We start from the raw sequence: 17,507 nt of genomic DNA on the forward strand, positions 1-17,507 counted from the left end.
ATACAGAGGAGTCACCACAAGGTGCAAATACAGAGGGGACACCACAAGGAACAAATACAGAGGAGTCACCACAAGGAGTAAATACAGAGGGGTCACCACAAGGAGGAAATACAGAGGAGTCACCGCAAGGAGCAAATACAGAAGAGACACCACAAGGAGCAAATACAAAGGAGACACCACAAGGAGCAAATACAGAGGGGACACCACAAGGAGCAAATACAAGGAGCAAATACAGAGGAGTCACCACAAGGTGCAAATACAGAGGAGTCACCACAAGGTGCAAATACAGAGGAGTCACCACAAGGTGCAAATACAGAGGGGACACCACAAGGTGCAAATACAGAGGAGACACCACAAGGAGCAAATACAGAGGAGTCACCACAAGGAGGAAATACAGAGGAGTCACCACAAGGAGCAAATACAGAGGGGTCACCACAAGGAGCAAATACAGAGGAGTCACCACAAGGAGCAAATACAGAGGAGACACCACAAGGAGCAAATACAGAGGAGACACCACAAGGTGCAAATATCGAGGAGTCACCACAAGGAGCAAATACAGAGGGGTCACATCAAGCAGCAAATACAGAGGAATCACCACAAGGTGCAAATACAGAGGAGACACCACAAGGAGCAAATACAGAGGAGACACCACAAGGTGCAAATACAGAAGAGTCACCACAAGGTGCAAATACAGAAGAGTCACCACAAGGTGCAAATACAGAGGAGTCACCACAAGGAGAAAATACAGAGGAGTCACCACAAGATGCAAATACAGAAGAGTCACCACAAGGTGCAAATACAGAGGGGTCACCACAAGGAGAAAATACAGAGGAGTCACCACAAGATGCAAATACAGAAGAGTCACCACAAGGTGCAAATACAGAGGAGACACCACAAGGAGCAAATACAGAGGAGACACCACAAGGTGCAAATACAGAGGAGTCACCACAAGGAGCAAATACAGAGGAGTCACCACAAGGAGCAAATACAGAGGAGTCACCACAAGGAGCAAATACAGAGGAGTCACCACAAGGAGCAAATACAGAGGGGACACCACAAGGAACAAATACAGAGGAGTCACCACAAGGAGTAAATACAGAGGGGTCACCACAAGGAGGAAATACAGAGGAGTCACCGCAAGGAGCAAATACAGAAGAGACACCACAAGGAGCAAATACAAAGGAGACACCACAAGGAGCAAATACAGAGGAGTCACCACAAGGAGCAAATACAGAGGAGTCACCACAAGGAGCAAATACAGAGGAGTCACCACAAGGAGCAAATACAGAGGGGTCACCACAAGGAGCAAATACAGAGGAGTCACCACAAGGAGCAAATACAGAGGGGACACCACAAGGAGCAAATACAAGGAGCAAATACAGAGGAGTCACCACAAGGTGCAAATACAGAGGAGTCACCACAAGGTGCAAATACAGAGGAGTCACCACAAGGTGCAAATACAGAGGGGACACCACAAGGTGCAAATACAGAGGAGACACCACAAGGAGCAAATACAGAGGAGTCACCACAAGGAGGAAATACAGAGGAGTCACCACAAGGAGCAAATACAGAGGGGTCACCACAAGGAGCAAATACAGAGGAGTCACCACAAGGAGCAAATACAGAGGAGACACCACAAGGAGCAAATACAGAGGAGACACCACAAGGTGCAAATATCGAGGAGTCACCACAAGGAGCAAATACAGAGGGGTCACATCAAGCAGCAAATACAGAGGAATCACCACAAGGTGCAAATACAGAGGAGACACCACAAGGAGCAAATACAGAGGAGACACCACAAGGTGCAAATACAGAAGAGTCACCACAAGGTGCAAATACAGAAGAGTCACCACAAGGTGCAAATACAGAGGAGTCACCACAAGGAGCAAATACAGAGGGGACACCACAAGGAACAAATACAGAGGAGTCACCACAAGGAGTAAATACAGAGGGGTCACCACAAGGAGGAAATACAGAGGAGTCACCGCAAGGAGCAAATACAGAAGAGACACCACAAGGAGCAAATACAAAGGAGACACCACAAGGAGCAAATACAGAGGAGTCACCACAAGGAGCAAATACAGAGGAGTCACCACAAGGAGCAAATACAGAGGAGTCACCACAAGGAGCAAATACAGAGGGGTCACCACAAGGAGCAAATACAGAGGGGTCACCACAAGGAGCAAATACAGAGGAGTCACCACAAGGAGCAAATACAGAGGGGACACCACAAGGAGCAAATACAAGGAGCAAATACAGAGGAGTCACCACAAGGTGCAAATACAGAGGAGTCACCACAAGGTGCAAATACAGAGGAGTCACCACAAGGTGCAAATACAGAGGGGACACCACAAGGTGCAAATACAGAGGAGACACCACAAGGAGCAAATACAGAGGAGTCACCACAAGGAGGAAATACAGAGGAGTCACCACAAGGAGCAAATACAGAGGGGTCACCACAAGGAGCAAATACAGGGGAGTCACCACAAGGAGCAAATACAGAGGAGACACCACAAGGAGCAAATACAGAGGAGACACCACAAGGTGCAAATATCGAGGAGTCACCACAAGGAGCAAATACAGAGGGGTCACATCAAGCAGCAAATACAGAGGAATCACCACAAGGTGCAAATACAGAGGAGACACCACAAGGAGCAAATACAGAGGAGACACCACAAGGTGCAAATACAGAAGAGTCACCACAAGGTGCAAATACAGAAGAGTCACCACAAGGTGCAAATACAGAGGAGTCACCACAAGGAGAAAATACAGAGGAGTCACCACAAGATGCAAATACAGAAGAGTCACCACAAGGTGCAAATACAGAGGGGTCACCACAAGGAGAAAATACAGAGGAGTCACCACAAGATGCAAATACAGAAGAGTCACCACAAGGTGCAAATACAGAGGAGACACCACAAGGAGCAAATACAGAGGAGACACCACAAGGTGCAAATACAGAGGAGTCACCACAAGGAGCAAATACAGAGGAGTCACCACAAGGAGCAAATACAGAGGAGTCACCACAAGGAGCAAATACAGAGGGGTCACCACAAGGACCAAATACAGAGGAGTCACCACAAGGACCAAATACAGAGGAGTCACCACAAGGAGCAAATACAGAGGAGTCACCACAAGGAGCAAATACAGAGGGGTCACCACAAGGAGCAAATACAGAGGAGTCACCACAAGGAGCAAATACAGAGGAGTCACCACAAGGAGCAAATACAGAGGGGTCACCACAAGGAGCAAATACAGAGGGGTCACCACAAGGAGCAAATACAGAGGAGTCACCACAAAGAGCAAATACAGAGGAGTCACCACAAGGAGCAAATACAGAGGAGACACCACAAGGAGCAAATACAGAGGAGTCGCCACAAGGAGCAAATACAGAGGGGTCACCACAAGGAGGAAATACAGAGGGGTCACCACAAGGAGGAAATACAGAGGGGTCACCACAAGGGGCAAATACAGAGGGGTCACCACAAGGAGGAAATACAGAGGGGTCACCACAAGGAGGAAATACAGAGGGGACACCACAAGGAGGAAATACAGAGGAGTCACCACAAGGAGCAAATACAGAGGAGACACCACAAGGAGCAAATACAGAGGAGACACCACAAGGAGCAAATTCAGAGGAGTCACCACAAGGAGGAAATACAGAGGAGTCACCACAAGGAGGAAATACAGAGGAGTCACCACAAGGTGCAAATACAGAGGAGTCACCACAAGGAGCAAATACAGAGGAGTCACCACAAGAGGCAAATACAGAGGAGTCACCACAAGGAGCAAATACAGAGGGGTCACCACAAGGAGCAAATACAGAGGAATCACCACAAGGAGCAAATACAGAGGGGTCACCACAAGGAGCAAATACAGAGGAGACACCACAAGGAGCAAATACAGAGGAGTCACCACAAGGAGGAAATACAGAGGAGTCACCACAAGGAGCAAATACAGAGGGGTCACCACAAGGAGAAAATACAGAGGAGTCACCACAAGATGCAAATACAGAAGAGTCACCACAAGGTGCAAATACAGAGGAGACACCACAAGGAGCAAATACAGAGGAGACACCACAAGGTGCAAATACAGAGGGGTCACCACAAGGAGCAAATACAGAGGAGTCACCACAAGGAGCAAATACAGAGGAGTCACCACAAGGAGCAAATACAGAGGAGACACCACAAGGAGCAAATACAGAGGGGTCACCACAAGGACCAAATACAGAGGAGTCACCACAAGGAGCAAATACAGAGGAGTCACCACAAGGAGCAAATACAGAGGAGTCACCACAAGGAGCAAATACAGAGGAGTCACCACAAGGAGCAAATACAGAGGGGTCACCACAAGGAGCAAATACAGAGGAGTCCCCACAAGGAGCAAATACAGAGGAGACACCACAAGGAGCAAATACAGAGGGGTCACCACAAGGACCAAATACAGAGGAGTCACCACAAGGAGCAAATACAGAGGAGTCACCACAAGGACCAAATACAGAGGAGTCACCACAAGGAGCAAATACAGAGGAGTCACCACAAGGAGCAAATACAGAGGAGTCACCACAAGGAGCAAATACAGAGGAGACACCACAAGGAGCAAATACAGAGGGGTCACCACAAGGACCAAATACAGAGGAGTCACCACAAGGAGCAAATACAGAGGAGTCACCACAAGGAGCAAATACAGAGGAGTCACCACAAGGAGCAAATACAGAGGAGTCACCACAAGGAGCAAATACAGAGGGGTCACCACAAGGAGCAAATACAGAGGAGTCCCCACAAGGAGCAAATACAGAGGAGACACCACAAGGAGCAAATACAGAGGGGTCACCACAAGGACCAAATACAGAGGAGTCACCACAAGGAGCAAATACAGAGGAGTCACCACAAGGAGCAAATACAGAGGAGTCACCACAAGGAGCAAATACAGAGGGGTCACCACAAGCAGCAAATACAGAGGAGTCACCACAAGGAGCAAATACAGAGGAGTCACCACAAGGTGCAAATACAGAGGAGACACCACAAGGAGCAAATACAGAGGGGTCACCACAAGGAGCAAATACAGAGGGGTCACCACAAGGAGCAAATACAGAGGAGTCACCACAAGGGGCAAATACAGAGGGGTCACCACAAGGAGCAAATAGCGAGGAGTCACCACAAGGAGCAAATACAGAGGGGTCACCACAAGGAGCAAATACAGAGGGGTCACCACAAGGAGCAAATACAGAGGAGTCACCACAAGGAGCAAATACAGAGGAGTCACCACAAGGAGCAAATACAGAGGCGTCACCACAAGGAGCAAATACAGAGGAGTCACCACAAGGTGCAAATACAGAGGAGTCACCACAAGGAGCAAATACAGAGGAGTCACCACAAGGAGCAAATACAGAGGGGTCACCACAAGGAGCAAATACAGAGGGGTCACCACAAGGAGCAAATACAGAGGAGTCACCACAAGGAGCAAATACAGAGGGGTCACCACAAGGAGCAAATACAGAGGGGTCACCACAAGGAGCAAATACAGAGGAGTCACCACAAAGAGCAAATACAGAGGAGTCACCACAAGGAGCAAATACAGAGGAGTCACCACAAGGAGGAAATACAGAGGCGTCACCACAAGGGGCAAATACAGAGGAGACACCACAAGGAGGAAATACAGAGGCGTCACCACAAGGGGCAAATACAGAGGAGACACCACAAGGAGCAAATACAGAGGAGTCACCACAAGGAGCAAATACAGAGGAGACACCACAAGGAGCAAATACAGAGGAGTCACCACAAGGAGCAAATACAGAGGGGTCACCACAAGGTGCAAATACAGAGGGGTCACCACAAGGTGCAAATACAGAGGGGTCACCACAAGGTGCAAATACAGAGGAATCACCACAAGGAGCAAATACAGAGGAGTCACCACAAGGAGGAAATACAGAGGGGTCACCACAAGGAGCAAATACAGAGGAGTCACCACAAGGGGCAAATACAGAGGAGTCACCACAAGGAGGAAATACAGAGGGGTCACCACAAGGAGCAAATACAGAGGAGTCACCACAAGGGGCAAATACAGAGGGGTCACCACAAGGAGCAAATACAGAGGAGTCACCATCAGGAACTCGCCAGGCCACCTGCAGAGCACAACGTGGAGCACAGCAAAATTTAGCGGACTGGTGGATGGAGCAATGTTCAGATCTAGGACTTGTGTGTAACAAAAGCATCTTATTTTTTCTATAGCTGTCTTAAGGCTGCTTTACACACTACGACATCGCTAATGTGGGATGTCGTTGGGGTCACGGAATTTGTGACGCACATCCGGCTGCATTAGCGGTGTCGTTGCGTGTGACACCTATGAGCGATTTTTAATTGTCGCAAAAACGTTCAAAATCGCTCATCGGTGACATGGGGTCCCTTCTCAAATATCGCTGCTGCAGCGTGTACGATGTAATTCGTCGCTCCTGCGGCAGCACACATCGCTCCGTGTGACGCCGCAGGAACGAGGAACCTCACCTTACCTGCCACCACCCGCAATGCGGAAGGAAGAAGGTGGGCGGGATGTTACGTCCCGCTCATCTCCGCCCCTCCGCTTTGATTGGGCTGCCGCTTAGTGACGTCGCTGTGACGCCGCATGGACTGCCCCCTTAGAAAGGAGGCGGTTCGCCGGTGACAGCGACGTCGCAGGGCAGGTAAGTAGTGTGACGGGTCCGGGCGATGTTGTGTGCCACGGGCAGCGATTTGCCCGTGTTGCACAACCGATGGGGGCGGGTACCCACGCTAGCGATATCGGTACCGATATCCCAGCGTGTAAAGTGGCCTTAAGACTTTTGCTCAGTCCTGTATTAGAGCATAAGACCTGAAGATATATGAGAACCAGCATATTATTAGAAATCCAACTCCTGCTGTGTAAAGCAGTGGAGATGTTCTGGCTGGGGAGGTCAATGTGCCAGAAGTGGCTGTGAATAAGGCTACATGCGCACGCTGCATATTTTTGTGTTCACAAAATGCAGCCAAAACTGCAGCCAAAACTGCATATTGTCAGAGAGAGCCTGCAAATGTCACAAGAAATGCTTGTAATTGTAGGTGCGTTTTCGGTGCGCTTTTAGTGTATTTTTCGTGTGGTTTTCACAACATGCGTTTTTGTGACAAATGTTGACAAAAATGCAGGGAGAATGAACATGCTGCATCTTTTGTCACAAACTTTTGACAAAACGCTGACAAACTGCAATGTGCGCAGCAAATCTGACTTCTCATAGACTTTGCTGGGAAGTCAAATGTCTGAAAGTTCTGACAAGAAAAACTGCAGCCAAAAACGCAGCAAAAAACGCAGCGTGTGCATGTAGCCTAAATGTGCCTCCGTCAATCAAAAGAAGAACCTCAGGTCAAGATTACATGACTATAGCTCTCATTTAGAGTTGGCTGAAGAAAAAATAGAAGTAACCTGAAAGTCCCAGCTCAGATCTACAATTCATGGAGGCGCACTGAAGGGCCATTTACACGCTGCGACATCACTAACGATATAGCGTCGGGGTCACGGTGTTTGTGACGCACATCCAGCGCCGTTAGCGACATCGCAGCGTCAGACAGCCAGGAGCGACCTTAAACAATCGCAAAAGAGACAAAAATCGTTGGTATATGAGAGGTCGTTCATTTACCAAAAATCGTTGTCTAGTCAGTAGCGATGTTGTTCCTCGTTCCTGCAGCAGCATATATCGCTGTGTGTGACACCGCAGGAGCGATGATCATCTCCTTACATCCGTTCACCGGCAATGCGGAAGGAAGGAGGTGGGCGGCATGTTCCAGCCGCTCATCTCCGCCCCTCCTCTGCTATTGGATGGCTGCCGTGTGATGTCGCTGTGACGCCGCACGAACCGCCCCCTTAGAAAGTAGGCGGATCGCCAGCCAGAGTGCGCCACAGGGAGCGATTTGCCCGTGACGCACAACCGACGGGGGCGGGTACGCTCGCTAGTGATATCAGTACCAATATCGCAGCGTGTAAAGTACCCTGTACTGTAGATGATGGGGAGCGCACCACTAATTCTCTCAGACATGACAGCTGCAAACATTCTTCATGGAGACTGCTGGAAGTTGTGTTCCCCAAAGAGCTCAAAACCTAAGATTAGGGGCACTTATATCAGATGTGGGTAATAAATTACTGTGCCGTCAGCGTATTCTTGGTCACTTCCATGCCTTTTAGTTCTGTGTGACTGATCGGTAGATATGACTATGTCCTCATATGTTTCATGTACTCACCCTGGGGTGTACTTGCATGATTGTACTGGGTGTGGGTTTTGGTGGCCACAAGACCACTCACTTTCCTGTGACACATGGCCAATCTCATTGACTTTCCCGGCATTTCTTCCCTCTGGTTTTGGTTTTCGGTCTGGTCAGTAACTGTTCCTTTTTCTCCATTTCAGGCACCCTCTTCACGAAGCAACTGATGGAGCTGGACACATCGCGGCCTCTGGTGGATGTGCTCGTTGAGGCTCGAGATCAAGGTTCTCCAAGTCTGGCTTCTCTCGTTACAGTGCAGATCCTAGTTCTGGATATTAATGATAATGTGCCCACGTTCCCTCAGGCACAGTACACGGCTGCCGTACCCGAGGACTTGCCGCTCGGTAGTACCATCCTGATATTAGAGGCCACGGATGCCGACTTGACTCCAGAGAATTCAGTCCTGGATTACACCATACTAAGCGGGAACGTGGGTAATGTGTTCCAGGTACAGAGTGGACTACACTACTGGAATGGACAATATCAGCAGATTGGTTCTATCATCATAACAGATCCTCTAGATTTTGAGAGCACTCATTCTTATAATCTTACCCTAGGGGCATCGGATAGAGGTGTTCCCCAGAGAAGTCACTCAGTCCATGTACTCATCACTGTCCTGGATGTAAATGATAACCCTCCAGTGTTTCCGCGGCCAGACTACAGTGTCCTTCTTAGTGAGGCTGCGCCAGTTGGCTCCGAGGTGCTGCGGGTATTGGCACAAGATTCCGACTCTGGACAAAATGGTGTGGTGCATTACAGAATCACATCTGGGGACGAGAGTCGACTCTTTCAGATCAATGAGGCGACTGGCGCCATTAGGCTGGTGCGTCAGTTGGACAGGGAGCGGCAGGCCATGCATACCTTAGTAGTCCTAGCTTTTGATGGCAACAGCGGCCTGGTAAATTTTGCACTTGCTCCTGTGACTGTGGAAGTTCGTGACATCAATGACAACAAGCCTTACTTTCCAGTACAAATTCTGACCACCAGTATTAGGGAAAACCAGCCAGCAAACACCTTACTCACCATTATTCACGCCATTGACCTGGACACAGGAATGTTTGGCCAGTTGTTGTATACAGTAGTGGAGCTTCCAGCCACGGAGCCCGGACTTATTACTGGGAGAGATGTATTTTCTGTGAATCGGACTTCAGGAGAACTTCTGTCCCGGCAGAGCTTTGATTATGAGCGAAGCAAAACCTTCAATATGGTGATCAAAGCTACAGACGCAGGAAACTTTTCCGCTACGGTCACTGTCCAAGTCTTTGTGACCGGGGAAGATGAGTATGACCCTGTATTTGTCGCCCCATACTTCAATTTTGAGGTGCCAGAAGGTGCTAACAAAGGGCAGATTATCGGCCGAGTCCAGGCCACAGATGAGGATGAAGGGGCTGATGGTGTTGTGCTGTATTCCTTCTCTAAACCGTCACCCTACTTTGGCGTTAATGAAACAACGGGTCAGGTGTATTTGAAGGTGGATGGTCAGAGACATCGCTCTGGACGCTCCAAGAGAGAGACCAGGGAAATGACTCTAGAGGTCCATGCCCACAGTCCTCTACCATCCTCGCGGGTGGCCATGGCTCAGCTGACAGTGGACATTACACACACATCTTTTGGTTTGGCCCCAGATCTGAATTTACTGCTAATAGTATCTGTAGCTTCATCATTGGCAGTTGTCGTGGTTTTAGCTGCAGTTGCTATTATTCTGGTAGTCTGCAGGTCTCGTGGAATGCAGAAAAAAAGTGAAGAAACTGATGCCCAACTGGACAGTTTACAAGGCAGCACCCTGCAAAGGATGGGTCATGATAAATCAGGACTTGGTAGCGGAGATCGAATTTATCACCAAACTCTTCCAGGTTACTCTATGGACTCTTCTGCCGTGGATGGACCTTACACTAGAGGGGGATCTCTAGATCCCTCACACTCCAGTGGCCGAGGCTCTGCCGAAGCTGCAGAAGATGATGAGATCCGTATGATTAATGAATATCCACGTGTGGCAAGCATTACATCTTCTATGCAGGAGCACATCTCTGCACGTGGTCCAGATTCTGGGATACAACAAGATGCTGATCAGCTGTCTGATATCTCCTGTGACCCCTCTATGGACAGTGGACAATGGTTCAAGAACAAGAAGGGTTCTGGACAAACAACACTCTATCGAGATGATAGTGGGGGAGGAGGCGCTTTTATGGGGGTGGGGTGTGGGTTAAATATGTCACACCCAAAGGACTATTCTTTTCCTGAAGATGGCAAACCATCTGTAGAAGGATCTTTGACAGCTATTGTTGCTAGTGATGAGGAATTACGTGGCAGCTACAACTGGGATTATTTGCTGAACTGGTGTCCACAATTTCAGCCATTGGCCAGTGTCTTCATGGAGATTGCTCGCCTCAAAGATGAGTCAGCATTAAGAAAACCCTTCCAGCCTAAACCAAAAGCAATTCCTCAACCTCGTATCGATCCACCTCCTCTCATCACGTCTGTAGCTCATCCTGGTGCTAAAACCGTGCCTCCGAAGCCTGCGGTGGCCAGAACCTTCCCTAATTTCTCATCCCTACGCCGCTCTCCTATAACCCATGAAGCTTCTCTTTCCTCATCGATTATAGCCCCCAGCTTCTCCCCATCTTTGTCTCCTCTCGCAGCACGCTCACCCGTCGTCTCCCCATTTGGGATATCCCAGGGCCCATCCACCTCCATCCTGAGTACAGAACATACTCTTGATCCTTCAGGTGATGGGGAACTAAGAATTTAAAAAAAATCAGTAACTATGGAGGATACAGATACATGGGAAAAAGTAAAGTCTGAACTGGTGAGAAAGTTTCTTGTGATAAGAGACTAAAAGTTTAACGACTGCAGAGTATGAAGTGAATATTGCAAAGGATTCAGACAGATCCATCTTAGTTACATCTGAGGACAAATCGATGGGTATTCCCTCTATGATGAGATTCATTCGAGGTTCCCTCTGTTGACCAGGGGTAGGCAGCTTCATGTCTCTGCAGCGTGGGACAATATGCTTAAGAAGAAAGACTTGTAGTGTCCATGCTCCACTCAGCTATTATGTTGACCATCGTGCAGTCCTGCCCCAGAATGGCAGCTAATTTCTGTTTTTCAGCATTTTTCACATATCAGGCGGGACCTGCTCACCAGCAACTGCATCCAATCTGCAAGGACTGTGACACATCCAGGCTCCACACCGGGATCATGAGACTTTCACATATAATGAAGGTCATGAGGGCTCCACAAAACCCTGGACCAGATATGTGCCCTAGGACAGGACTTTGGACCACAGATATAACCTAGGACCGGGTTCTGGACCCCATATGTTACCTAGGACAGGACTCTGGACTACATATGTGACCTAGGACAGGACTGTAGACTTGATAGATGACCTAGAACAGGACTCTGGACCACATATGTGACCTAGAACAGATCTCTAGACCACATATGTAATTTAGGACAAGACTCTGGACCACATATGTAACCCAGCACAGAATTCTGGATCACATATGTGACTTAAGACAGGTTTCTGGACCATAAATTAGACATTGGACATGACTTTGGGCCAAGATGAGACCTAATAGAGAACTCTGAACCACATATGTCATCTACGAGAGGACTATGAATTACATATATGATCTAAGACAGGACTATGGACCACATATGTGACTTAGGACAAGATTCTGGACCACATATGCGACTTTAGACATGTTTCTGGATCATTAATGAGACATTTGACATGACTTTGAACCAAAATGAGACCTAAAACAGAACTTTGGCCAAATATGTAACTTACGACACAACGATGGACCACATATGTGACCCCCAACAGGACTATGGACCACGTATGTGGCCTAGGACTGGACTTTGGATCATACATGTTGTCTAGGACAGAACTCTGGACTGAGATAAGACGTAGAGCAGGACTCTGGATCACATATGTGGCCTACGACAGGACTCTGAACCACCTATGTGGCCTAGTGCAGGATTCTGGGCTGAGATGAGACCTAAGACAGGACTCAGGACTGAGATGAGATTGAGAACAAGACCCTGGTTCACATATGTGGCCTAGGACAGGACTCTGGATCACATATGTGGCTTAAGACAGGATTCTGGACTGAGATGAGACCTAGGACAGAAGATGGGATAAGGAATGTTTGCTTCAATGAAGAGTGTAGTGAAGAGATTGGTGACAAGGTGGATCTAATATAAGTATATTGAATGTTACATCAGCACTTCAAAGTCTTATGTGGCAGAGACTATTGGTTGTAATTGGGATATGTTATCTATACAGGAAGTGAGATGTTGGGGGTTGTTGTCCATGGTAACTGGGATGGTAATGTATTCAGATTTGTGATATTCGTCATGTCAGCTTTTCCCCATAAACTCAATCGAGCCACAGACTGACGGGGGACGAATCTGAGGGGCCACAATATGCAGCTAACAATCTCATTCTGACATCGCTTCTGCACAACTACAACCTCCAGCATGACCCGACCGCTGGACGTGAACATAACAATCTACACACAGAACTACAACCCCCAGCATGACCCGACCGCTGGACGTGAACATAACAATCTACACACAGAACTACAACCCCCAGCATGACCCGACCGCTGGACGTGAACATAACAATCTACACACAGAACTACAACCTCCAGCATGACCCGACCGCTGGACACGACCATAACAATCTACACACAGAACTACAACCCCCAGCATGACCCGACCGCTGGACGTGACCATAACAATCTACACACAGAACTACAACCCCCAGCATGACCCGACCGCTGGACGTGAACATAACAATGTACACACAGAACTACAACCCCCAGCATGACCCGACCGCTGGACGTGAACATAACAATCTACACAGAACTACAACCTCCAGCATGACCCGACCGCTGGACATGAACATAACAATCTACACACAGAACTACAACCCCCAGCATGACCCGACCGCTGGACGTGAACATAACAATCTACACACAGAACTACAACCCCCAGCATGACCCGACCGCTGGACGTGAACATAACAATCTACACACAGAACTACAACCTCCAGCATGACCCGACCGCTGGACGTGAACATAACAATCTACACACAGAACTACAACCCCCAGCATGACCCGACCGCTGGACGTGAACATAACAATCTACACACAGAACTACAACCTTCAGCATGACCCGACCGCTGGACGTGAACATAACAATCTACACACAGAACTACAACCCCCAGCATGACCCGACCGCTGGACGTGAACATAACAATCTACACACAGAACTACAACCTCCAGCATGACCCGACCGCTGGACGTGAACATAACAATCTACACACAGAACTACAACCTCCAGCATGACCCGACCGCTGGACGTGAACATAACAATCTACACACAGAACTACAACCTCCAGCATGACCCGACCGCTGGACGTGACCATAACAATCTACACACAGAACTACAACCTCCAGCATGACCCGACCGCTGGACGTGAACATAACAATCTACACACAGAACTACAACCCCCAGCATGACCCGACCGCTGGACGTGAACATAACAATCTACACACAGAACTACAACCCCCAGCATGACCCGACCGCTGGACGTGAACATAACAATCTACACACAGAACTACAACCTCCAGCATGACCCGACCGCTGGACACGACCATAACAATCTACACACAGAACTACAACCCCCAGCATGACCCGACCGCTGGACGTGACCATAACAATCTACACACAGAACTACAACCCCCAGCATGACCCGACCGCTGGACGTGAACATAACAATGTACACACAGAACTACAACCCCCAGCATGACCCGACCGCTGGACGTGAACATAACAATCTACACAGAACTACAACCTCCAGCATGACCCGACCGCTGGACGTGAACATAACAATCTACACACAGAACTACAACCCCCAGCATGACCCGACCGCTGGACGTGAACATAACAATCTACACACAGAACTACAACCTCCAGCATGACCCGACCGCTGGACGTGAACATAACAATCTACACACAGAACTACAACCCCCAGCATGACCCGACCGCTGGACGTGAACATAACAATCTACACACAGAACTACAACCTTCAGCATGACCCGACCGCTGGACGTGAACATAACAATCTACACACAGAACTACAACCCCCAGCATGACCCGACCGCTGGACGTGAACATAACAATCTACACACAGAACTACAACCTCCAGCATGACCCGACCGCTGGACGTGAACATAACAATCTACACACAGAACTACAACCTCCAGCATGACCCGACCGCTGGACACGACCATAACAATGTACACACAGAACTACAACCTCCAGCATGACCCGACCGCTGGACACGACCATAACAATCTACACACAGAACTACAACCTCCAGCATGACCCGACCGCTGGACGTGAACATAACAATCTACACACAGAACTACAACCTCCAGCATGACCCGACCGCTGGACACGACCATAACAATCTACACACAGAACTACAACCCCCAGCATGACCCGACCGCTGGACGTGAACATAACAATCTACACACAGAACTACAACCTCCAGCATGACCCGACCGCTGGACGTGAACATAACAATCTACACACAGAACTACAACCTCCAGCATGACCCGACCGCTGGACGTGAACATAACAATCTACACACAGAACTACAACCTCCAGCATGACCCGACCGCTGGACGTGAACATAACAATCTACACACAGAACTACAACCTCCAGCATGACCCGACCGCTGGACGTGAACATAACAATCTACACACAGAACTACAACCCCCAGCATGACCCGACCGCTGGACGTGACCATAACAATCTACACACAGAACTACAACCTCCAGCATGACCCGACCGCTGGACGTGACCATAACAATCTACACACAGAACTACAACCTCCAGCATGACCCGACCGCTGGACGTGAACATAACAATCTACACACAGAACTACAACCTCCAGCATGACCCGACCGCTGGACGTGAACATAACAATCTACACACAGAACTACAACCTCCAGCATGACCCGACCGCTGGACGTGAACATAACAATCTACACACAGAACTACAACCCCCAGCATGACCCGACCGCTGGACGTGAACATAACAATCTACACACAGAACTACAACCCCCAGCATGACCCGACCGCTGGACGTGAACATAACAATCTACACACAGAACTACAACCCCCAGCATGACCCGACCGCTGGACGTGACCATAACAATCTACACACAGAACTACAACCCCCAGCATGACCCGACCGCTGGACGTGAACATAACAATGTACACACAGAACTACAACCTCCAGCATGACCCGACCGCTGGACGTGAACATAACAATCTACACACAGAACTACAACCCCCAGCATGACCCGACCGCTGGACGTGAACATAACAATCTACACACAGAACTACAACCTCCAGCATGACCCGACCGCTGGACACGACCATAACAATCTACACACAGAACTACAACCCCCAGCATGACCCGACCGCTGGACGTGAACATAACAATCTACACACAGAACTACAACCTCCAGCATGACCCGACCGCTGGACGTGAACATAACAATCTACACACAGAACTACAACCTCCAGCATGACCCGACCGCTGGACGTGAACATAACAATCTACACACAGAACTACAACCCCCAGCATGACCCGACCGCTGGACACGACCATAACAATCTACACAGAACTACAACCCCCAGCATGACCCGACCGCTGGACGTGAACATAACAATCTACACACAGAACTACAACCTCCAGCATGACCCGACCGCTGGACACGACCATAACAATCTACACAGAACTACAACCCCCAGCATGACCCGACCGCTGGACGTGAACATAACAATCTACACACAGAACTACAACCCCCAGCATGACCCGACCGCTGGACACGACCATAACAATCTACACAGAACTACAACCCCCAGCATGACCCGACCGCTGGACACGACCATAACAATCTACACAGAACTACAACCCCCAGCATGACCCGACCGCTGGACACGACCATAACAATCTACACAGAACTACAACCCCCAGCATGGCATGGGCACTACACCTGTTCTCTCTCAGCAGTACAAATCCTGGTTCAGGCTCTTCGCATATGGAGAAGCCTTCTTTTAGGTTTGGGCCACTGCCTCGTACTTCTTCCTTTCTATATAGAGTAACTCTGCTCTACCGTAATGGACACGTGATCATGGAGACCTCTAGATCGGACGAGACCTCTAGAACTTACGAGACCTGTAAAACTCACGAGACCTCTAGAACTTACGAGACCTGTAAAACTCACGAGACCTCTAGAACTAACAAGACCTCCAGAACTCATTCAGACCTCCAGAACTAAAAAGCCCTGGTGTTAGCATATGGGGATGGGTGACGTACATGAGGATGGTCTAACATACGACAACCCAAGTGATGGCCATCCACACAAAGCCTTGTCTGCTCATGGTGACTTACCTCTGACCTTGCACTGTTGCTCGTCTCAACTCCTCCATAAACAATAAGAAGGATGAGATAGATTTGGTGAAATTTCATGATGGCAGCTCAAACCTGGAGGTCCTGTGCTCATGGAGACGCTTTTCTCACTATGCAATGTCATGTTGGTTCCTGTGGTGCCATCAACAGTCCTATAATCGAGGGCCACAGACCTTATTGTCCTGCTTCTTCAGGCTGAAGGATGGCTCATCCCAGAATAAGCAATAAATCCTGTCCCCATAGATGAGTTGTCCAGCGCTATTTGCTCATGTCTATGATGTTGGGGTTTTGTTATGTGAAGAGTCAGTCCCCGTCATTGCATGTAGGGTACTATCCACCTTGTGTGGGGTGCTGGGGTCACGTGTGGAATGGTCTTGTGTGTCTTCGCCCCGCTCATTAGCTGTGACCTCCTCATCTGCCTTCCGCTTTTCTTTTTTCTTCCTCTCACCATGTGACGTTGAGGGAACCTTCTCTCATATCACAGACCTGTGCTATGACTGCTCCATCATGTGGCATCGCCACCTTGAAGATGCCATAAGGAATGCCGTGATCAGTCGCGATTGGCTGATATCCCTCACAGAGCACCTGTATCCTGCGGATGACCGCAGACTGCTCGCTCTTATGAAGATGCTGCTTGTTAGTAGATGATGAGACTCATAAGCTACCTGTAACTTATAACGCCGCACCAGGTCATTATTAGCCCGACCCTTAATAGTGCTGTCACTATTCGTCTCGCCAGGTCAGT

General features: G+C 48.9%; 1 protein-coding gene across 1 annotated transcript in view; it reads left to right on the forward strand.

Moving 5' to 3' along the window:
• The window catches only part of DCHS1 (dachsous cadherin-related 1), a 99,782-nt gene extending 86,604 nt beyond the window's left edge, over positions 1 to 13,178 (forward strand). Inside the window, exon 21 of the mRNA XM_075337718.1 lies at positions 8,408 to 13,178. Within this exon, the coding sequence (XP_075193833.1) occupies positions 8,408 to 11,013 (2,606 nt within the window). The 3' untranslated portion in view covers positions 11,014 to 13,178. The remainder of the gene's footprint in view (positions 1 to 8,407) is intronic.
• Positions 13,179 to 17,507: the final 4,329 nt, after the last annotated feature.

Source organism: Anomaloglossus baeobatrachus, chromosome 2, assembly GCF_048569485.1.
Source record: "Anomaloglossus baeobatrachus isolate aAnoBae1 chromosome 2, aAnoBae1.hap1, whole genome shotgun sequence".
Classification (NCBI taxonomy): Eukaryota; Metazoa; Chordata; class Amphibia; order Anura; family Aromobatidae; genus Anomaloglossus; species Anomaloglossus baeobatrachus.